The 23540-nt window shown below is 32.4% G+C and overlaps 4 protein-coding genes and 1 non-coding gene across 7 annotated transcripts; 2 read left to right on the forward strand and 3 right to left on the reverse strand.

Moving 5' to 3' along the window:
• The first annotated feature begins 434 nt into the window (after positions 1 to 434).
• LOC145037248 (polyribonucleotide nucleotidyltransferase) lies at positions 435 to 9702 on the forward strand. Its single transcript, XM_078985869.1, has 16 exons — positions 435 to 917; positions 1007 to 1162; positions 1248 to 1418; positions 1805 to 1930; positions 2040 to 2201; positions 2294 to 2413; positions 3742 to 3879; positions 3961 to 4123; positions 5168 to 5293; positions 5364 to 5494; positions 6367 to 6586; positions 6673 to 6756; positions 7586 to 7665; positions 7759 to 7902; positions 7996 to 8703; positions 9357 to 9702. The coding sequence occupies exons 1-16, from the start codon at positions 564 to 566 to the stop codon at positions 9459 to 9461; spliced, it is 2988 nt and encodes a 995-aa protein (XP_078841995.1). The 5' UTR covers positions 435 to 563; the 3' UTR covers positions 9462 to 9702.
• Positions 9703 to 9928: 226 nt separating this feature from the next.
• On the reverse strand, positions 9929 to 10001 carry TRNAV-UAC (transfer RNA valine (anticodon UAC)). The gene has a single exon. It is a non-coding gene; the product is annotated as a tRNA-Val (tRNA).
• A 746-nt stretch (positions 10002 to 10747) lies between these two features.
• LOC145037249 (chaperone protein dnaJ C76, chloroplastic-like) lies at positions 10748 to 14213 on the forward strand. Of its 2 annotated transcripts, none has more exons than XM_078985870.1 (6): positions 10748 to 10893; positions 11492 to 11645; positions 12529 to 12721; positions 13200 to 13306; positions 13675 to 13873; positions 13964 to 14213. In XM_078985870.1, exons 1-6 carry the CDS (start codon positions 10793 to 10795, stop codon positions 14086 to 14088), a joined length of 879 nt encoding a protein of 292 aa, XP_078841996.1. In that variant the 5' UTR covers positions 10748 to 10792; the 3' UTR covers positions 14089 to 14213. The 2 variants fall into 2 exon arrangements, with proteins under 2 accessions (XP_078841996.1, XP_078841997.1); XM_078985871.1 differs by having other exon boundaries at positions 11495 to 11645; positions 13964 to 14210.
• Positions 14214 to 14599: 386 nt separating this feature from the next.
• SIRB (sirohydrochlorin ferrochelatase B) lies at positions 14600 to 18936 on the reverse strand. Of its 2 annotated transcripts, XM_078985875.1 has the most exons (8): positions 18791 to 18936; positions 18470 to 18560; positions 15922 to 15980; positions 15569 to 15768; positions 15377 to 15438; positions 15179 to 15289; positions 14995 to 15087; positions 14600 to 14873 (listed from the first exon to the last, which is right to left on the reverse strand). In XM_078985875.1, the coding sequence occupies exons 3-8, from the start codon at positions 15969 to 15971 to the stop codon at positions 14772 to 14774; spliced, it is 618 nt and encodes a 205-aa protein (XP_078842001.1). In that variant the 5' UTR covers positions 15972 to 15980; positions 18470 to 18560; positions 18791 to 18936; the 3' UTR covers positions 14600 to 14771. The 2 variants fall into 2 exon arrangements, with proteins under 2 accessions (XP_078842001.1, XP_078842000.1); XM_078985874.1 differs by lacking the exon at positions 18470 to 18560.
• LOC145037250 (pentatricopeptide repeat-containing protein At2g22070-like) lies at positions 16010 to 18463 on the reverse strand. The gene has a single exon (XM_078985873.1). The coding sequence runs from the start codon at positions 18416 to 18418 to the stop codon at positions 16223 to 16225; it is 2196 nt and encodes a 731-aa protein (XP_078841999.1). The 5' UTR covers positions 18419 to 18463; the 3' UTR covers positions 16010 to 16222.
• Positions 18937 to 23540: the final 4604 nt, after the last annotated feature.

Raw genomic sequence — 23540 nt, forward strand, 5'->3', positions numbered from 1 at the left:
ATCTCGTTATTTTTCATATTTTATTAATATATAATAATATATAAGATAAAAATATATTATACAAAAGCTCATTTAAGTCCGCGATCTTAAACAATGCAGGCTTGAGATAAAACTCGTTTATTAAATTAGTTTTATTCGAGGCTTGAATTTGAGCGCGTTAAGACACAGTTTGTTTCAAAATTTAACGATCCGAACCTCAATAACTTGTTAATAACTCGATTCAGTTGCATCCATAGTTAAGGTAGTAATTCGGTTTTCAAAATTACATAATTATTTCATAAAAGTTAAATATACTAAAATAGTAGTAGCTATTCAGATTTCAAAATTTACATAATTATTTAATAAAAATTAAATATACTAAAATAGTAAAAATTAATTCTATATTTTTACTGTAAAAATCAGAACCTATTTTACAAGGGTTTACAAAGAAATCCGAGCAACAGAAGCCATGTCCATGTGCCCACTTTGTTTCCGGTCAAGCATCGGCCTCCCCTGGCGCTAAAAATCTTAAACCCTAAACCCTCTATCACTAAACCTCTCCAAGGTTCACCTTTACATTCGCCATGGCTTCGGTGGCGATAACCAGAAAAAACCACCTCGTCTCTTCTCTACTCTACAATATCCGATGCCGAAGTTCATATTTCCGTCGTCCAATCACCACCAGCCGCTTGAGCTTCACGACGTCAACTTCCACTTCCCCTTCGCCGGCAGATACAGAAATTCCCGTCTCCAGAACCAAATTCCTTGAAGTATTCAAAGAAGAATTCGAAATTGGATCACGCCTACTCACGTTTGAAACAGGGAAGATCGCGAGGTTCGCCAATGGTGCAGTTGTATTAGGCATCGACGATACTAAAGTGCTCTCCACAGTTTGCTCATCTAAAGGCGATGGTGTCCGCGATTTTTTGCCTCTCACTGTACGTATATCTCCTTCCGTTTCGATTCCATTCATTGTTTGAATTGCATAACTTTTTAACTGAGGCTTTCATTTTAATTTCTGATTTAGGTCGATTATCAAGAGAAACAGTTTGCTCAAGGAGTGATTCCAGGCACATATATGCGAAGAGAAGGTGCTCCAAAAGAGCGAGAACTTCTATGTGGTCGGCTAATTGATCGCCCTATTCGGCCACTCTTTCCAGCTGGATTTTACCATGAGGTTCAGGTATGTCATCTGTTCCCTTTTCATTTCTTTCACCATTTGTGTCTGTTTACCAATTGTCATACTCTCTTATTCACGTTGTTTATAGGTGATGGCTAGTGTGCTTTCTTCAGATGGGAAGCAAGATCCAGATGTAATGGCAGCTAATGCCACTTCTGCTGCTCTTATGTTATCAGACATACCATGGGGAGGCCCCATTGGAATGATTCGTGTAGGAAGGATTGATGGGCATCTTATTGTAAATCCTACCATGGATGAGGTAGCAATCTTCTCCACCTCACTGTTAGAAACTACTATTTCCATCTTGTATACATCAAATTGCAATAAATGTTTTTCTTATTTAGTCATTGGACTATAAATATAGTTATTAAAACAACATATTTCTGTTTAGTTGTTTATTATAGCATCCTACTTACATTTCTTCCTATACATTGTATTTTGAAAAATCTACACAATTATAGCGATATCATCCAAATATATACCAAATTTCACTGCTTTAATTAGGTAAATTTTTTAAAACACAATGTTTCAATAAGAAAAAATTTGCATTTTCAAAGTACATTGCTATAAATGGTTTGATTTTTTTAAAACTTGCAATACTGAATACCCTATATCTCATTGTTTTCTACAACGGATTTGATGCAGCTTAATCTAAGTGATCTCAACCTTGTATATGCCTGCACAAAAGACAAGACTTTGATGTTAGATGTACAAGCAAGTGAAATTTCCGAAAAAGACCTTGAAGCTGCATTTAGGTTTGCACATCCTGAGGTAAGTTATAAGTCATAATTCATAAAAAGCTTGGTTTTAATATTTTCATAAAAATCAAGAAACTACTTTTCAAGAGTCTAAATGAGGTAGCTTTTGATTATACATACAGGCAGTTAAATTCATTGAACCTCAGTTAAGACTTGCTGAAAAAGCAGGAAAACAGAAAAAAGAATATAAATTATCATTGGTGTCAGAAAGAACAATGAATAAAATCCGTGATTTGACTGAAACGCCCATTGAAGCTGTTTTTACAGATCCTTCTTATGGAAAGGTACATTGAGTTTATATGGTAATATAGTATGTTATATTTTGTGTAAGCATCTATTATTTTAATTTTATTTTTTTTCTTTTGATTGCTTGTAGTTTGAACGTGGAGAAGCCTTAGATAAAATTGCACAAAATGTGAAAGGTATTTTAGAGGAAGAAGGTGATGAAGAAAGCTTAAAAGTTTTATCAAAAACAGTTGATACAGTGCGAAAGCAGGTGCCTTTTTATATGCCTATCAAATCCTACTTATTAATGCTTTCTTCTAAACAATCTTTTTATGAGTTACAGAAGTGGTCCCTGTAGTATGCGTAAAATTTCAAGTTCAGTCCAATTCTTGAAATTGTCTTGATGTTGTCCTTAAGTTTCCATTCTGTTGCGGATCTGTCAAAAGTAGAATGTTTGATATGTGTAAATGTAAAATGACAATTTTACCCCTGTTTTCTCCTTTTCTTATTATTCAAAAAATGTGCCCCCAACCCAACCCACCCACCCACGCACATCGTTTGAAATTTTATAATATCCTTTTTTTTAATAACAATAACAATAAGAATAATACTAATAATACATAATAAAAAAATGACAGAAGGATAAAATAGGGGTATAAAAGTCATTTCACAACGATTTAACATGTGTTTAGGAGAGACTAAATCCACAATAAAATGCAAACTTCAGAAATTGGACTAAACTTGCAATTTTGTGCAAACCACGGGGACCATTTCTGTAATATACTCATCTTTTATTAGGACAACTAAGTGCAACGTTGAATATGTGTAAAATGACCCTTTTACCCCTGTTTCTCATTTTCTTTTTATTTGAAAAATGCGCCCCCCATCCACCCCCACCTTAAACACCCACATGTGAAATTATAATTTACTTTTTGAATAACAACAATAATAGTAAGAATAATGCTAATAATACTAATAATACGAAAATAACAGAAGGATAAAATAGGGGTATAAAAGTCATTTCACAACAATTTAACATCCATTTAGGAGAGACTAAATCTGCAACAAAATCCATACTTCAGATTGGACTAAACTTGCGATTTTGTGCAAACCACATGGACCATTTCTGTAATTTACTTGTTTTTTATTAGGACAACTAAGTCGGACGTTGAATATGTGTAAAATGACCATTTTACCCCTTTTTTCTCCTTTCTTTTTATTCAAAAATTGCACCCCAAGTCCCAACCCACCCCCACCTTAAATACCCACATCCTTTGAAATTTTATTATTTACTTTTTTAACAACATTAATAGTAAGAATAATACTAATAATATATAGTAAAAAAATGACAAACGGATAAGATAGGGGTATAAAGGTCATTTCACAACAATTTGATATCTATTTCTAACGGTATTAGAAGACACTAAATCCGCTGCAAAATATAACCCTCAACAAATGGACTAAACTTGCGATTTTGCATACCACAGGGACTATTTCTGTAACTCACTCGTCTTTTGTTACAACAACTAATAAGAAAGAAATCAATGAAAGTACATTGCTATTTTGACATATATGCATTTAACCCAATAAATTTATCAGATTATTCGCAAAAGGATTATTACAGAAGGGTTTAGGCTGGATGGAAGGCGTCTGGATGAGGTCAGACCTTTGTATTGTGAAGCTGGTAGTTTACCTGGATTGCATGGGTCAGCCTTATTTTCACGTGGAGATACACAGGTGGGGTAGATTAAATAAATTTACAATTATAATTTCATTTATGGAAAAATAAAATATGATTTATTATTTTTTTTTGTTTAGGTTTTATGTACAGTTACCCTTGGTGCTCCTGGGGATGCACAACGTTTGGATTCAATTGTGGGCCCCCCAACTAAGCGGTTTATGCTTCATTACAGTTTTCCACCTTTTTGTATTAATGAAGTTGGGAAACGAACTGGATTAAATCGTCGTGAAGTTGGACATGGTGAGTTATTATTGTTAAGAAATAGCAACATACTTTTTTTTTTTTTGTATTATAATATATAGCATCCTACTTTCATTTTCTTTTCATTACAACATGTCATTTTCCAAAACTAAAATTCTTATTTAGAGTAGGTTATAGTGAAAATGACATCAAAGCCCTTAAGTTTGGCAAAAATGTGCGGATTTACCCTTTTGCGTAATTTAGGTTCATTAAAGCTGGAAGTTTGCAACTTTTTTTTTCTTTCAAAATTTACCCTTTTTGCAGCTTTACCTGGTAAAACCGAACATTTCTGCCAAACATAAGGGCTTTTAATGAACCAGAATTATGCAAAAGGGTAAAATTGAAAAGGCTTTAATGAAACCTAAAGTACGCAAAAGGGTAAAATCCGCACATTTTTGCCAACCTGAAGGGCTTTTATGTCGTTTTCCCTAATTTAGACGTTGTACGTTGAAAAATCCACTTAATTATATCGTTGTACTTTCGATTATTTTTCTTAGGGTTAATCTAATAAAAGACTTTATATTTTGTGTTTTTTCTGGATTAAACCTCATCTTTATTTTTTTCATGAAAATGACCTGATGCTTTTTCATTTTTACGAAAAACCCTCAACTTTGTCTTTTTTCCCGAAAAAAAACCCTCAACCTTCTAAATGTTTACAAATAAACCCTCAACTTTTTTAGTGTTTCCTGAAGAAATCCTCACATTTTACAACTTTTTTTTGTCGAAAAATGACAACGGGCCAATCGGAAAAAATGAAAAAAAAAATTATCATGAAAAAAATAAAGTGAAGGTTTAGTCCGGAAAAAAACACAAAATATAAGGTCTTTTCTTATTGAGGACATTGTACTTTGAAAAAACAACCCAATTATAGCATTGTACATGTATGTCATTTTTTTCTTGTATTTTATTTGAAATAGATGTTTTTTTAATGTATCTTTCATGAGTCATATAATATTTTCAACAACTTTAAAAATCTCTCCTAACAAAACAATTAATTATGTTAAAGAACTGAATAGAGTTATATACTTTGGAATGTTTTTGTAGGCACTCTAGCTGAAAAGGCTCTTGTTGCTGTATTGCCTCCTGAACGTGACTTTCCATATACTGTTCGTATCAATTCTGAAGTCATGAGCTCTGATGGTTCAACATCAATGGCAACTGTCTGTGGAGGTATATATATGTAATTTTCACTTTCCACCTGAGGGTAAAAATGTCATTTTTCACTTTATTGATGATGCAGGTAGTATGGCTTTAATGGATGCTGGCATCCCTTTACAGGAACATGTTGCAGGGCTTTCAGTAGGCCTTGTTACTGAAGTTGATCCATCAACAGGCACTGTTAATGAGTATCGTATACTAACTGATATTTTGGTCAGTGATCTTTTTTTTTTTTAAATATTACGTATTTGGTCCCTGTCCTTACTTTTTGTTTGGTTTAGACCCCGAAAAGGAATCTTTATGCTATTTTCATCCTTATAAAGTTTCAGTGGTTAAACCAAAAAAAAAGTCCAAACTACAATTTTTATATAACTATGTTTTTTCCATCAGTCAGTTGCAAATAACAAATAGAATAATACTTTTTAGGTGAATTTTGTTTTTTTTTTAATTGAACTTTTGATGGTTAAATTGAAAAGAAAATTTTCTTCAAGTGGTTAAACCAAACAGTTTTCAAACTCTCATGGTTTTTATAGAATTCAAAGTTTTATGTAGTGGTTTTTCTGAAAATAAAAGCAAACTCTCAATAGTTAAAATAGGAAAAAAAAATTATTTCAATGGTTAAACCCAAAAAAAATCCAAACTACAGTGGTTTTTACGGAGTTTCCCTTTGCTTCAATTACAAAATCCGGTCCTTATAGTATACTCAAAATGACAGGTTTAGTCCAAATTTCGTTTTTGTTAAAATTCTGTCCCTGTGGTCTCATTTTGTTTCAGTTTTGGTCCCTTGGTCGTTAGCTTTTCACATTTTTATCGAACTAACTTACAAATTTGATCCCTGTGTTATACTTAAAACGACAGGTTTAGTCCCAAGTTCCATTTTTTCAAATTTTTTCACATGGTTTCATCTTGTTCATTAAATATAACTACTCAGCTGTTAATTTTTTTTTAAATGACCATTTTGCCCTTGTACTAAACCCAATGAACAGTAAACCACAGGGACCAAATTTGTAATTTATCTCATCTTGATATTGAGAACAAAACGAATCCAAATCTCTAAATAACAAAAATATTTGGTTCATCTTTAGGGTCTGGAAGATCATCTTGGGGACATGGATTTTAAAATTGCAGGGACCAGAAATGGAATTACAGGAATCCAATTGGACATAAAACCCGCTGGAATTCCTCTTGATATTATTTGTGAGTCACTGGGACCCGCATATAAAGGGAGACTCCAAATCCTTGACCATATGGAGCAAGAAATAAATGCAGCACGTGTTCAAGATGGAAAAAATTCTCCAAGATTAGGTATTATTATTGCTCACTCTTGTTATCAACTATTATTATAATAATTTCCATTTTGAACTATTAACTAATAATATTTTTTCTTGAAGTTACCTTAAAATATAGCAATGATGATTTACGCCGATTGATTGGACCACTTGGCGCCTTGAAGATGAAAATCGAAGAAGAAACAGGTTTGCATTAGATTCAACAAATGTTTTTTTTAATGGAAGATATTTATATATAATAAAATGCAACCCTCTTATGAATAGTAAGTATACTTTTGGATTTTCATAATTTGGCCACAAAAGTTTCTTCTTTCACACTTTGGCCACAAATCTATTTTCTTATTTAATATTTTGGCCACAAAAGTTTCTTATGTTGGTAGATTTGTTCACTAGAGTTTCATACATTGGCAGTTTCTTCTTCTTTATTTTGTAGAATGACACTTTCCACCCTCTTTATAGAATGGCACTTTCCACCCTTTACTTTGTAAAATATCACTTTTACCCCCTCAAATTTGAACGACAATTTCCACCCCTTCAACTCTTGTATATTGCCATGTTTGCAGGCTTGGTCCCTAGACTTTTGTATTTTGGCTATAATATATTGTAGAGTAAATTACTGAAATCGTGCCTATGGTTTGGTCAACATTGCACGTTTGGTCCCTAACTTCTTTTTTGCACTCGGATCGTCCCTATGGTTTGATTTTGTTGCATTTTTCGTCCCTATGGTTTGGTCAAAATTGCACGTTTGGTGCCTAACATTTTTTTGCACTCGGATCGTCCCTATAGTTTGATTTTGTTGCATTTTTCATCCCTATGGTTTGGTCAAAATTGCACGTTTAGTCCCTAACTTTATGTATGTAAGGGACGAAAAACGCAACAAAATCAAACCACACGGACGATCCGAGTACAAAAAAAAGTTAGGGACCAAACTTGCAATTTTGACCAAACCACAGGGATGATTTCAGTAATTTACTCTATATTGTATTAAAAATTTATATGTATATATTTCTTTCAGGTGCTCGGATGTCTGTGAGTGATGGAGCCCTAACAATAGTCGCAAAGAATCAATCCGTAATGGAAAAAGTGCAAGAAAAGGTATAACATAATCTTTCAAAGGGTAATTAAGTAATATTTGCATTTATTTAGGGACAAAGACAACCCATAAATGTGTAATATAATCTTTGACAGGTTGATTTAATAATTGGGAGAGCAATTGAAGTAGGAGGTGTTTACAAAGGGATTATAACTTCAATAAAAGAGTATGGAGCTTTTGTAGAGTTCAATGGTGGACAACATGGCCTCTTACATGTTTCTGAATTATCCCATGAACCGGTTATCTTTTTCTTCTCTCTTTATTTTTATATTTTTAGACTTTAGTAATAGTAATATTATTAAAAATATAAATTAAAAAATATATTATTTCAGATATCCAAAATTTCAGATGTGATTTCAGTCGGGCAGCAACTTTCTTTAATGTGTATCGGGCAGGATCTCCGTGGCAACATAAAACTCTCTCTAAAAGCCACTTTACCTCAAAAGACCAAAAAACCCGATCCAATTAAAACATCTTCGACACCTGTCGAGGAGGATCTGCCACGTCAGCAAGAACCCCAGAATTCCACATCGTATTCCGCCACGTCACCGATTGTGATCCGAAGCGCTGTGGAGTGTGACGAGGAGGAGAAACTGTCTACTTTGATTTCGAGTGTCAAACATAACAACAAATTGCCACGTGTTTCAAAGCAAAAATCTTCTTCTCAAAAACCCAAGAGTTTAAAGTCTTCAAGTAATGAGGATGAATTAGATTGTGATTCGGGGTTGTTATTGTCTAAGAAAACTAAAGGGGTGAAACCGTTTCTACTCACGGAAAAAAGAACAAATAGTGGTTCTAATTATACAAGCTCAGAAGAAGAAGAAGAAGAGGAAGATCATGATAAACATAAACATACATTTGCAAATGTAGTGGATATTTCTGATTTTTTTAAAGATAGAGAATCAAAAGTAGAGGAGACTTCAATTGATGCAAAAAAGCTGAAACTTGGAACGAAAGTAACTGCAAAGATTGTTCAAGTACGTGCACGTGGATTAGTATTGGATTTGGGTGGTGGAATTAATGGGATGTATCGGTTTGAGGTATTTGTCATCATCATCTATTAGTTGCAAGAAATAACATCCTACTTTCATTTAGTTATATTCCTATAAGAGCAATCCACCAATAGGAGTTCTTATAATACAAGTTCTGTTTCGAATCAAAAAGCTTTTGAAAAATAAAAAAAGCTGTTGGAGGAGCTTTTTCGAGACACTTGCTAATTAGCAAGCTCTTATAATACAAGTTCTGTTTCGAATCAAAAAGCTCTTAAAAAATCAAAAAGCTATTAGAGGAGCTTTTTCCAGACACTTGCTAATTAGCAAACTTTTCTCTTGAGCTCTTTTAAGTGATGTGGTGGGACCCATAATTCATATAGGAGCTCTCTTATAATACAAGTTCTCTTTCAAATCAAAAAGCTCTTGAAAAAAAAAACTATTGGAGTAGCTTTTTGGAGAAGCTTGCTAATTAGCAAGCTTTTCTTTTGAGCTCTTTTAAGTGATGTGGTGGGACCCATAGTTTTTGCTTTGAAAATCTAGAATCGGGTAGTTTTTTTATTTTTACACACAGAGGCTTTCAGTTTCCCGGTTAATTTGACTGTGCAATTGTGAAATGTCTTGTTGTTTATTGGATTCGATAAAATTATACATGTTTGTGGAGAGTGTAATTACGGTTTTAACCTTGATGGTTGATGTTACAGGGTGGTGGGAAGCAGAATTTTGAAGTAGGCAGTGAGGTACGAGTACAATGTACAAGCTTTAACAGCAAGGGTATTCCTGTAATGTCAATTGTGCAGGATGATTAGAGTGATGACATGAAGATTGCTTGATTTTTTTTATAGATAATTAATATTATATTATCTATAACGGGTTTTGTAGAATAGTATATGGAGTTAAATGCAAGAGACCGAATTGTTGATCTCTTATTTTTATTTTGAAAAATTGTTATAATTTGAGGTAGAGCTTTATAGGATCCTATGATCAATTGTTCTTGATACCTTTTGTAAGTTGTCCCAATAAATTTAACCTATTCAAATTGTTGATCTCTTTTTAGGATTTTCTCAATAATGATTTAATTGTTGACTTTTTTTCTTCTTAACAAACTAATACGTTTAAATCCTTTTCATGTAGGAGGTGCTTTGTAAAATTGATTATGTTACGTTAAAATAACTTGATATGGTTATTACTTATATATGGTATTGTAAAAAAAAATAACCTTTTAACCTTACATAAGGAAACATATTTTGAGTGAAAAAATAGGCTAAAAATGAATTGTTGCTGCCCAGGATCGAACTGGAGACCTTCGGTGTGTAAGACTGACGTGATAACCACTACACCACAGCAACAATTCGTTTGGCTGTGGCTATCAACTAACACATAATAATTCAATAGAGACTAATCCAACATGAATTGTATTTAGAGTAAATTACACGAATGGTCCCTATGATTTGGGGTAATTTTCACGTTTGGTCCCTAACTTATTTTTTTAACTCGGAAGATCCTTACGGTTTGTTTTTGTTACGTGCTTGGTCCCTACAGTTTGTTTTTGTTACGCACTTGGTCCCTGTCTTACCTAAAACGACTATTATTTAAATAAGAAAAAATGGTGGGGTAGGTAAGGTAAGGTGAGTGGGGTGGGGTTGGGGTGTGTTTACTTAAATAAATTAAAATATCAAGGGAAAAATAGTATCTTTAGGTAAGACAGGAATCAAGTGTGTAACAAAAACAAACATAAGGACCTTCCGAGTTAAAAGAATAAGTTAGGGATCAAACACGCAAATTATCTTAAACCATAGGGACCATAATTTACTCTTTATTTAATGTTTTTTTAGAAAATTCAAATCTAAATCCATAAAGGTTGCGTCTTATGAGTGTATTTGTGTTTTGTACCGACGATGATGATAATGAAGGCCACGTCAACGAAAAGTGCACTATGAAAATATCTAAAATAACAAAAATATCTTCATGTTTGAATATTCTCATTCACTAGACTTGAAATTATCATTATCCCTTCATAATATATATATATATATATATATATATATATATATATATATATATATATATATATATATATATATATATATCTCTGCCCACAAAAACCTTACATTTCATTTTAATATAAAAAAGAAAAGACATGTCGGCTTTCCCAATATTCCGGCTGTCGGAGGTGTTGAATCCGGTCATAACCACTCATCACCGCCATAGATTCAATCGTCCAAAATTCTCTGTCTCAAGGTACCTTCAAAGTAGTATTCATTAATATTATATTGGATAATATATTATACATATGTTCATCCCTTATTTATCCGGATTTTATGTATTTATTATACCTTTGTGATATCAAAAAGCACTTTGTACTAAATACTATGTTAGTAGGGACAACAAAATGTTATATTTTATCCTAAGATCTCGCCTATGTAAAATAAAAAGACGTAAATATAATATTTATTTGGTTTGATCGTGGAAAATAATATTATGGACGTTTTCTATAGTAAAATCGAATTAAACAAAAAGTTTTGTTTTGCTTTTAATTTAAATAAAAACTCATAATCTAAAAAACTACTTCAAACTTCTAGTTTTTCAGTTTTTATATAATTTTACATATCTAAAAGCTAGCGGTCACTTTTGTTGAACATTTTTAACAAATAAAAGCTACAACTTTCTGCTGATAGCTACCGGCTATGTTTTCTAAACACGACATGTAAATCTTGTCTAGTCTATTTCAATCCCCTAGAATACTTTATTTACAGGATTATGAGACACTTGGTTGTTATTTAAAGATTGATTTTGTAAAAAAAATGTAAAATAAAATAAAACTATTTATATTGATTAGCAGATGTTGTATGCGAAACCCTGCTGAAACACGAAGAAATGGTGGGAATTATTACGAGTTGCTTGGCGTATCTGTAGACTCCAATTTTAAAGAAATAAAAGAATCTTACAGAAAATTACAAAAGAAATATCATCCTGATATTGCAGGCCAACAGGTCCCAATATCTTTCTCTCTTTCACATCTATTATAATAAATTATGATCAATTTCGCCTCATGTCAATATTTCATGAGTTTTAACGCTAGTCATTTTAAGTTAATTTTGAAATAAATAATATTAACATGTCAATTTCTGTTTTTTTTTTTTTTTTTTTTTTTTTTCAATTTTTAAAATTAAAAATTCATATAATAGTTATACATATGTATTAAATGTAATGAATGTGATAGTAAATTGCAATAAATAATTTTCTTCCTTCTTTATTACAAAATTTTACTTTAAAAAAATACTTATTATTTACAATTTAACATTTTTTCTAAATGAACCCGTATGTCTCACACCTAATACATATTTATCAAAATTAGTAATGTAATAAATGTGACTAAAAAGAACCAATATTGTTGGAAAAGTAATATACTTTTTGAACTAAATCAATTGTTGTAATCACTTAATACACTTTCATTGATGACATGTTTAACCGATTTAAAAATTTTCAATTTTTTTTTAAAGCATACTAAATGGCTCGAAATTGTCACATCTAGTAAATGAGTATGGAATTGAATTGTGTTATCGTTGGAATTCACAAAATCCTTTGACCGATTGAAAACCAACATAATTCAACTCCCAACATTTTCCTTTGTGAAAATTACACTAATGCCCTCTTAACCCAAGCATTTCACATATAATCTCCTCTCGGCTCACGAATTCCATTTCATTTACATCTAATTAAACGCATGACATAATTCAATTCCTTCATATTCTAATTCCTTTGACAGATACATAATAAAACTTTATGAAGTGGTCAAGTTTGGTAGATATCTATTGATCAAAGTACGACTCTCCTTCGAATAAGATTATTCATAATTTCATGTCATGTTTTCAGGGTCATGAACATACGCTTCTATTGAATGAAGCGTATAATGTGCTAATGAAAGACGATTTAAGAAAAGATTATGATGCTTCAATTGGCCATGTAAGGGTCGGGTTTGTTGGAGATTCATTAGACATGGGTTATAGCTCATGGAATGGACCGTTTCGCCCTCAAGCGCTCTTTGTCGATGAGAAAGCTTGCATAGGTCAAATTTTCCTCTATGAAATTATATCCTAAACTAGAATTGCAACAAAGATCTTAAATTACAACCGAACCTCATTAAGTTAAAACACATGGTAAAAGGTAAGGCTAAATGCAAGAAAATACAAACAAACTTCCATTTGTTTGTTTTTTATCACATCCTACTTTCATTTAATTCTATGACAACAACTTAATTCAATTATCGTTCTTATTAACACATTGTACTTTGAAAAATCTGCTAAATTATAGCAGTACACTTTCATTTTTTTTCTTATTATAACATTGTACTTTGGAAAATCCACCCAATCATAGCAGTGAAAATTGCTTTGTATCTGGATGACATTGTTATAGGTAGGTAAGTATTGAGAATAGAATTTGTAATATGAAGAAATTAAAGTACATTGTCGTTTCTTGCATTTAACCCTAAATAGGGTGGGGCCTATAATTACAGTTATGACAGTTGAAATGTTGAATTCTAACAGGGTGTAGAGAGTGTGTGCACAACGCCCATAATACATTCATAATGGATGAGATTATTGGATGTGCTCGAGTGAATGTTCAATTTGGAGATGATGATACTAGCATTGAGGTAACCAAAAAACTACTTGTAAATATAACATGGCTAAATGCAAGAAATAGCAACACACTTTCATTTAAACTACGATAGATATCATACTATAATGATCTATCTTTCGAAATTCCACTTTCATTATTGTACTTTTAATCCTTATTCTTCTTAAGCAATTGTACTTTGAAACTCTACCAACTACAACATTGTACTTCCAAATATATTTCCTTTTTTAGAGTATTATTTTTTTTGAAAAATCAAGTATTGTAATAGGAAGAAATGAAAGTAGGATATTACAATGAACAAACCAAAGGATGTATGTTGCTATTTCTTGCAAAATATCTAGGATGCTAAAAGGGAAAGACTTAGTCACTTAGTTATAAAAACAGGTAGCAGTGGACTCATGCCCAATGAATTGCATCCATTGGGTGGAAAGAGAAGAGTTAGCAATACTTGAATACTTTAACATCCCACGACCTAAACAAGGCCACGGTGTATTTGGACAAGGATGGGAAAGACCTCAAAATGTCTTCATGGCAGCCAAGACCTTCCAAAAACAGCAACAATCTCAATCCCAACCAAAAAATGGTAATTATTTTTTTTCCGAAAATGGTAAGAGTATTATTTTATAATATTTTTGATGATATTTCTTATAAGTGTGATGCAATTTTTTTATAGTAAGATACGATGTGGAACAAGAAACAGAAGCACAGGCACATGCTCGAGAAAGTGCAAGCTTAAAATTGGAGATGGAGAAATTTTCGGGATTGTGGGAGTGGGTGAAGAAAATATCGGCATTTTAGATGAAAAGCTTAGGCTACTATTGTTAAAATGTAAATAAATAATTACGTATATATAAAGAAACTTTTTAAAATGTATACAAGTAAACAAAAGTATAGTTATACAACACTTTGCTTCAAGAATCAAGAGTTAAATCTCCTTTGCCACCTATGCTGTTCCAAAATGAAACAAAACACAAGCACATGAAGTTGAATTATAACCAATATTTAACAAATTTTGGGTTTTTTAAAGGGGACAATGTCGGTAAATATTCAAAAAAAATTCCAGCTACGCACCTCAACAACTTTTTATTTTGTTCCATTGTTGAGAAATTAGTTAATTTCTAACATGTTATGTGTTGAAGTAATGATATGGCGAAAATTGCTGCTGACATGGCAACATATTCGAAACACAAGTTTCAGTTTTGTTACAATATCATCAAAATTTATACAAAATCTAATGTAACAACTAATATAAAAAGACACATAAATAAAAGTTTGTTTGGAATCTGCCATAAAGGTGTATGATGACATATTATATGAGATAAAATGAACTCATAATGAACGTTTCTATTTACTCTGACTTGGAGTGATTATACAAATAATAAAAAATTATTCTACCTGAAAATTAAAACTTTGTTTATAGATTTTCTTTCATCACAACATTGAAAAAATATAAGGTAGAGCTAAATTGTAAATATATTAAATCAATGAAGACGACATTTTCCTGTTCCCACACAAACTGCACACTCCTCTGCATCACCAGCAATATGGCTTAAGCAATGTTTAATTCTGTCATCCACTACATCCTGTTTACAACAAAAACGAAATATAAGAAGGGTAAAATGGTCATTTCACTCAGATTCAGACAGTTTATTTAGTAATAGTAAAATTAAAAAAAAAAAAATGAAGACATCGGTAATTTGGTACCAGAAGAAGTGAATGTAGTCCAAGAGGTGCAGTTATCAAATATGAGACATCTGGATAGTCTTTTGCAGCTTCAGCAGTTAAGGAAGGAATATCCTCAAAAAAATAAAAATTATTTATTTATATCAATAAATTATTTTGTCAAGAATAAAAAAAATATAAAAGTAGGATGTTAAATTTGGTATACCTGATGCCAGTGTCGCCCTGGGAAGAGGAAGAAAGGGCTTACAATCACACGATTTGCACCTTTTTCAACACAAGCATGAAAAGCATCTTGTATTGATGGTTTTGCTAGCTCCTATTTTTATATATCCAAATAAAACTTTTAGTAAAATTTTCATTGGTTTCAATTAAAAACATTTATACCCTACAAAAAAAAAAGTACCATATGAGCAGGCTCAACAATTGGGTACCCGGTTTTTGCTATAAACATTGCCACAAATTCATCTGCAACCCATCAAATCACCACAAATACATCAATTTATAGGTTCCTTACACTTCCTCAAGTTTCTCATGATTTTTTTCAGATATTTTTAAAACATCATTTACTTGATGAGAAAGAGAACACATCACTTACTTAGCATAAGATTGGACTCCTTTCTACGTGACCCATGATCAACAATAATCACCCCATCTCTCTTTCCAATCCCATCACTTCTAACACCACCATTTCCATTTCCCAAACAAGACCTTGTTTGTAAACTCAATCTAGGGTTTCCTTTCTTTCCAAATTTAGTTGATGTAGGGATTTTTTGAGTCCCATAATTCAAGCACAAACTGATCATCAATTGTAAAACATACATTTCAATTTCATGCTATTCAACAAATTTAGTCAATAACGTTAATCACAGCAAACAAAAATTGGGCTTGAGAACATGATTCAAAGTGATGAATTTGAAGTTAATGTGAAGTAATAGAGAAATGAAATACCTTTTGATGTTTAAATTGGATGGTGTAGTGCAATTCAACTCAACTACCATTTCAATTATCTGAAACATTTTTAAAGAAGACTTTTTAATAAAAGCTAAGTGTGAATAATGGATGATCTTTTTTCATAAAATTATATAATTATATTATATAACACAATTGATTCAAGAGCAATTTGAAATTCAAATCAACATAAACTAGTTTCATTCTATCAAATCAAATGTCCTTTGTTTCTTGTAAAAAGGACTCCCACAATATGAAAGAACTATTTACTAAAAGCTTGGAAAATCATTCAACATTTTAATCAATGTTCAAGAATCAACATATCAAACTTCAATAATTCCAAGATTACATAGATATCATTCAAATCCATGTGAGTTCCATCTTGTGAATAAAACAAATGCAATTCATTCCTCACTTCAATCCAACTACACCCTCCACTCTTCTTCAACCCTCTCTCCTTCATCAAATTCCTAGTTTTCATAACTTCACTCCATCTCCCACTTGAAGCATAAACATTCGATAACAACACATACCCACATGACTTCTTTTCCACCATTTCTTGAATCTTTAATCCCACTCTCTCTGCTATCTCATCTTCACCATATGTTTTACACCCACTCAACAAAGCACCCCATGCACTTACCTCTGCTTCACATGGCATTGACATGATCAAATCCTCCGCTTCTTTCACCCTCCCTGATCTAGATAACATATCCACCACACACGTGTAATGCCTCTCATTAGGTTTGATCATGTATAATTTCTCCATTGAGTTGAAGTAGTAAAGACCTTTGTTCACAAGTCCACAATGAGAACAAGCAAACAAGATTGATAACAAAACAAGCTCATTTGGCTTAATGGAACTCGTCTTCTCCATTTCTTCAAACACTTCAAGACTCTCTTCTCCAAAACCGTTCTCTGCTAACCCTTGAATCATAGCAGTCCAAGAAACTTCATTCTTTTCATGCATTTTGTTGAAAACTCTCTTAGAGTTTTCGATATCTCCCGATTTTGCATACATGTCAACAAGAGCAGTGTTCACGAATACATCATGTTGAAACCCGAGTTTCAAGGTCTTTCCATGGAGATTTTTTCCTTTGTGTAATGAGGTTAAGTTTGCACAAGCACATAAGACACTAGAAATGGTGGAGACATCGGGTGTTTGACCTAAAAGTAGCATATCATTGAAAACTTCTAAAACTTTACCATATTCTTCGTTTCCTAAGAATCCCGACACTATTGAATTCCATGACGCGATATTTTTCATGGGTATTTGATCAAATAACTTTTTAGCTTCTTCTAGATTTCCATTTGAGCTATAGGCACTAATCATACCGTTCCAACAAACAACATTCTTGTTCTTGATATTGTCAAACACTAGACGCCCATCTTCAGTGTTTCCACATGAACCATATAAGTCAACTAGTGAACTACTAACAAAAACATCGTTTGACATTCCTAGTTTCATGACATAGGCATGAATGTTTTTGCCTGAATGTAATGCCTTAAGGTTAGCTAAAGCATTAATAGCACTAGAAAGACAAGAGGAATTTGGGGCAATATCATTTTCAATCATTTGACGAAAAAGTCTGATTGCTTCTTTTGCGTAACCTTTTTGGGTGTATCTTGAGATCATAACACTCCAAGAAACTTCATTTCTTTCAGGCATTTCATCAAACACTTTCCGAGCTTCTTCCAAATCTCCCATTTCAACATACATATCTAAGATTGCTGTCCAAGAAATCACATCTCTTTTCCCCATTCTTTCAAAGACTCCACAAGCCATTTCCATTTTGCCTAATCTTAAACTGAATGTTATTAAAGAATTACAAACTGACACATCACCTTCATATCCAAGTTTAATAGCTAAACTCAAAAGGGTCATTCCTAATGAAAAGTTCCCCATTTCAGTCGAAGCTCTTATGATAGAAACAAACGTAACATTATTAGGGTTTACCCCGGATCTTAACATTTCCAAGAAGAGTTCTATTGATTTTGAATGCATTCCATTTGACAACACCCCACTAATTGCAGCTGTCCAAGAAATTACATTCTGAAAAGGGTTTCTTTGAAATAACCACATGGATTCATCCACTCTACCATATTTTAAATACCCACAAATTAAAGCAGTCCAAGAAACCTCGTTTCTTTCGGGCATTTCATCAAACAGCTTGCGGGCTTCATCTATGTTCCCCCAATCAACATTGGCAGATATCAAACAATTGTGAACAATCATATCAAACCCTTCATAGTCTTTAAGTAATTGATCAACTTCAGATGATCTTCTAAAATCCAGATACATGATGAGTAATTTGATTGCTACATGTCTATGTGATGAAATGCCAATTTTGTACAAATGGCCATGGAGAACTTGGCCTTCTGTGATCAAACGTTGTTTTGAACAATGTTTTAAAACTGAAATGTTTGCTTCAATAAAGCCAACAAAGCTTTTTATTGGATTTCTTATAACAGAAAGACTTTTGAAAATACTCCCCATTTTGAAACACACAAGTTGAATGATGTTGTGTTGGTGCAAAATGTAACATACCCGGTATCCACTTTAGGTCAAAATCGGGTATGGATGCATCCAAAGTCTTTGGAAGGACATATTGGATGTGGGTTGAAGATAATCGTGTAAACTGCAAGAGACGTATCCACAGATTCATAAATTACAGGTTCTACTTATTAACAAGCTCGATGGACATAGCGTAAAAGCATCGTAACGCATTATTAATCTTTATAACTAAATGAACGATTCACAAAACCCGACTAAGGTCCTCTAAAATCAAGATGTAGCATGTCCCATTTTCTTCCTAGTCGAGCAACGAACCCTAACTAACAAGATGTACATAAGAAATCGAAACCATACCTGTTAAGAAGAACACTATGCGATTAGACCGAACTTCTTTACGAAGAATCTACACTTTCACCCTAAAAGAGTCGAAGGGGTGGGCAATTTTGGCACCACTGATAGAGTTCAAACACTGTTTTTCAACCGACCTTAAGTTGTGGGGAGGGGACATAAGATTTTTTATTTAATTTTGGCATGTTTAGTTTGGGGACCGATAACAAGTTTGATTAAAAATAGAAAAATAAATAAATACATGGGATAATGACTTAGGAGGGTAATAATATTTTCTATTTGTCCATTTTAGATCCTTAACGTATTTCTTGTGCGTATTAGACCATTAAGGTTATTATAACCGTTTACAAATAGTCCTTTTAAAAGGAAGAAGCCGGTAAAAGGATTATTTATAAACAGTTATAACAACCTTAATGGTGTAATATACACAAAAAAAATACGTTGGGGATCCAATATGGACAAACGGGAAACGTTATTACTCTCCTAAGTCATTATCTCATGAAACTGTGAACCCCTATAATAAATTTTTACTTTTTAAATAAGAAACTTATAGGCCTTGGGGTTGGTAGTTTGGATGTTTTTAACCTCGGCCTTCTTTATAAATGAAAGTGGCGGTTTCTTAATGATAATGGAGTTTTTCGAGTTAAAATTATCAAATTTTGTCATGGGAAAGGTGGTGGTTTTTCGGACGATTCGAGAATAGGAATTGGAGGGGGTGTTTGGCAAAAGATTGTAGGATCCATTAATCACCTCCATGAGAATGGTTGTATTGCTTCTAATTACATGTATAGAGTGGTGGGGGATGAGATTCAAACGAGGTTCTAGAAGGATGTTTAAACGAGGTTCTAGAAGGATGTTTGGTGCTACTCGAGCATCTTGATTAAAGGCCAAAGCAAAGAGCCTCCCGAACTGCTTCTTAAGAGGAATATCCAAGCACCAAACATCCTTCTAGAACCTCGTTTGAGTCTCATCCCCCACCACTCTATACATGTAATTAAAAGGAATACATCATGGATGGATCCTACAATCTTTTGCCAAACACCCCCTCCAATTCCTATTCTCGAATCGTCCGAAAAACCACCACCTTCCCCATGATAAAATTTGACAATTTTAACTCGAAGAGCTCCATTGTTATTAAGAAGCCACCACTTCCATTTATAAAGAAGGCCGATGTTAAAAACATCAAAACTACCAACATCAAGACCTATAAGTTTCTTATTTAAAAAGTAAAAATTTATTATAGGGGTTTATAGTTTCATGGGATAATGACTTAGGAGGGTAATAACGTTTCCGGTTTGTCCATATTAGGTCCCCAACGTATTTTTTATGTATATTACACCATTAAGGTTGTTATAACCGTTTATAAATAATCATTTTACCGGCTTCTTCCTGTTAAAAGGACTATTTGTAAACAGTTATAATAACCTTAATGGTGTAATACGCACAAAAAATACGTTAGGGACCTAAAATGGACAAACAGGAAACATTATTACCCTCTTAAGTCATTAACCACAACATCACAAAAGTAAGCAAAAACCAAAATGGATAAACAGAAATATAAACAAATCGAATTTATATAAATCAAAGATTCATAAATAAGAATACATACTTGAATGTTGAAGTATACAGCAGAAAATAAAAACTCGAAATTGTAGATTGAGACCTCCAATTGCAGTGTCCTAAGACATAAATTTCTCTGGTAGGGATCTCACCTAATATCTTTTCTTGAGTCTGGCGAAATTTACTATGCTCTCTCTATTGTTTGTGGAATACGAAATTATATGAGGGATGTGTGTGTTTTTCTGAACCCGAAATCTAGTCTTTGGTGATGTATTTATAGATATACATTAAAAGTTAATAATTGTTTTTCCATCAAAAAACTGTTAACCGAAAATAATAGTCAAGATAATTAAAATGAATTTAACAGATTTTTTAATATAAAATAAAAGTCAAAATTGGAATTAATATATATAAAAATAATGTGATTAGTCAAGGAGACCACAAGGCCCAAGGCCAATCTTTTGACCATTATATATATATATATATATATATATATATATATATATATATATATATATATATATATATATATATATATATATATATATATATATATATATATATAGAGTCAAGATCAAATAAGAAGGAAATTTTTGGTAAGAAGGTAAAAAGTTTTTTTTTCTATATATTTTTTTCGCGAATAAACAAAATGAATCATTAGATGATTCATTTGTAAGATGATTCACAAGAAAAATTTTTCAAAAAACCATCTCGATGATTTATTTATACAATGATTTTGTTATTATTCACTAAAATTATCATAAAAATGAATTTTTTTCTTAATTTAATTAAAAATGAATTATAAAGATGTTTTTTTGGGAATTTTTTCTTGTGAAGCATCTTACAAATGAATCATCTAGTGATTCATTTATTTTGTTCGTCAAAAAAATATGTAGAAAAAAAACTTCTTACCTTCCTACCAAAAAAAATTTCTTACCGGATCTATATATATATAAGTCTTTTAAGACCAATTTGACTAGCCTAATCACCCAATCCAACCCAATCCCTTTAATCTAAGCTTTTGATCTAATTAGTAAACAACTAGTAGGAGGCTTTTTAAGGGAGTGTAAGTTTCCTCTTTCTTCCAATGTGGGACAAGTTCTATAAAGAAAGTTTTCCATTAACAAAATTCCAACAATACCCTACATTTTTTATTCAAACTCCAAAAATACTCCATAGTTGGATAGAAAATAAGAGAACTTTGATATTCAAATAAGTGAAGTAAGATATGACATGCATCTAAATAGGTGTTTTAAAACTTGAACCTTTCATAGTGAGTACTACTTGGATCTATTTTGTGGATAGTGAACTAGAGTGTTGAACTAACCACTTTTTATAATAGAATAAAACACAAGAAGTATCACACATATCATATCTAAGCATAGATCATTTCTTACTATTGTGTTCATTTCGGTCGTAAACAATCCTTTCTTCATGAGACTTTAGAGAGCTTAGCTATATCAGCTCCCAAAGATGCGACCTCATATCCATCTCACATAGGTAGTGCTAATCTGGAACAATCCGTACTATTCCACTATAAAAGCTATCAACATTATTAAGAATAAAGATTCATCCCTATATCATTAACGAAAAAACACAAAATAATTATCATAGGAGTGAGCATACCTTTGTGTTAGTACCTCTTTGAGTATTCCCCAACTAGTTGTCCTATTAAACCTAGACCATGTGATCTCCAATGTTGCTAGGTGTCACACCCCCAAACCAAGGATGGCGGAAACGTCTGGGGGTGGAGGACTTCATGTACAGTATCACAACAACGTGTATAATAGTGCTCAAAGTAAAAACAACCACCATAAATATAATTGCAAAAGTTACACCAAAGTATATGTTTACATGTTTCAAAAGCAATTACATTATGATGACAAAATAAATTGTTGACGGTTTAGCGTCCCATCCTCAAAGCGATGAAGTTTTCCTGTTTCACTGATTTCCTGAGAATACAAGTAGTTTTAAAGAGTGTCAACACAAAGGTTGGTGAGTTCATAAGAGTTTTGTTTGAAGTAGAAACCGTTTTTCCTTGTAAAATCGATTTAGTTTGATTTCCAGAAAATCCAATATTTTCTTAGTTAAGTATGAATAGAAATAATCCTGCATGATGCATTAATGAACCTTAGAGCAATCTGTAGAGTTCCTCTATAATCGTCCAGCGTATAAAAGTTATATAAGGGTTAACTTAGATAAAACGTTGAATATAGTGGGTCTGCCCCAGGTCCACAACCCAACGAGGAACAGGAGATGAGGCGGGCACCACCAATTCTAGGCCAATCATGACTAAATTCTTATATGACTCAAACATATACGCTCAGCAACTATAGTTGAAATCTAACAATTCTAGAGGAAATATAGTTTTAATATCATAATAACTTTGTATAGAGACCCGACGTTTTGTATTTGTACCCATAGAGATAAAAGGTGATTTTAAATCGACATAAAACTCATTTAGGTTTTAAAAATAAAATCCCGTAAACTTATGGATTGTTCCCTATGTGAGCCGTTATAATCATACTATGACTATGTGAACCTGCCACGACGTTCTCAGTGTCGCGAAAAATGAAATGACATTTGTCACCCGTAGACCTGCAGATCCCACTGTAGCTAGCAGCGAGGTGTGGGGTGTCAATCCCAATATAGATCTATATACAAGTATCACGTTCTCCCTCAAGGAGATTCTGATTATAACTACCAGGAATTATATCCCGCACTCGGACGTACGGGGAGAGAGATAGAGAAACTCACAATATAGGATAACAAGTTTACGTGAAATGTGTGTGAAAATAAATATTTCTTGTATGAATGTACCCTTCTTGTACGAGTGCGTAGAGTGATGTATCATAAACTATACCTATTATAGTTTATCTAAAATGTATGTACTATGTATGAACTCTTTTATGGAAAAGTATTAGTGTAGTGAATTTATCGAACTCTTTTCATAGTTTAATAGTGCGTGTTCCAAAATGAATGAATAATATTTAATATGAATGTTTTAGTTTCAGTCTATAATGATAAACTAGCAAGAAAACACATTCAAATATTAGAACTTATGATTATACACTTTGCTCAACATAATACAAAGTGTTATGATATTTACATGCTGTTGGCAAAATTTAGCAATTCTGCCCTGTTTTGGAAAAATCATAGAAAAATCATACGAAGTCGAAAACTAGATCCGTAAATT

Source organism: Lactuca saligna, chromosome 3, assembly GCF_052625555.1.
Source record: "Lactuca saligna cultivar CGN05327 chromosome 3, ASM5262555v1, whole genome shotgun sequence".
NCBI lineage: Eukaryota > Viridiplantae > Streptophyta > Magnoliopsida > Asterales > Asteraceae > Lactuca > Lactuca saligna.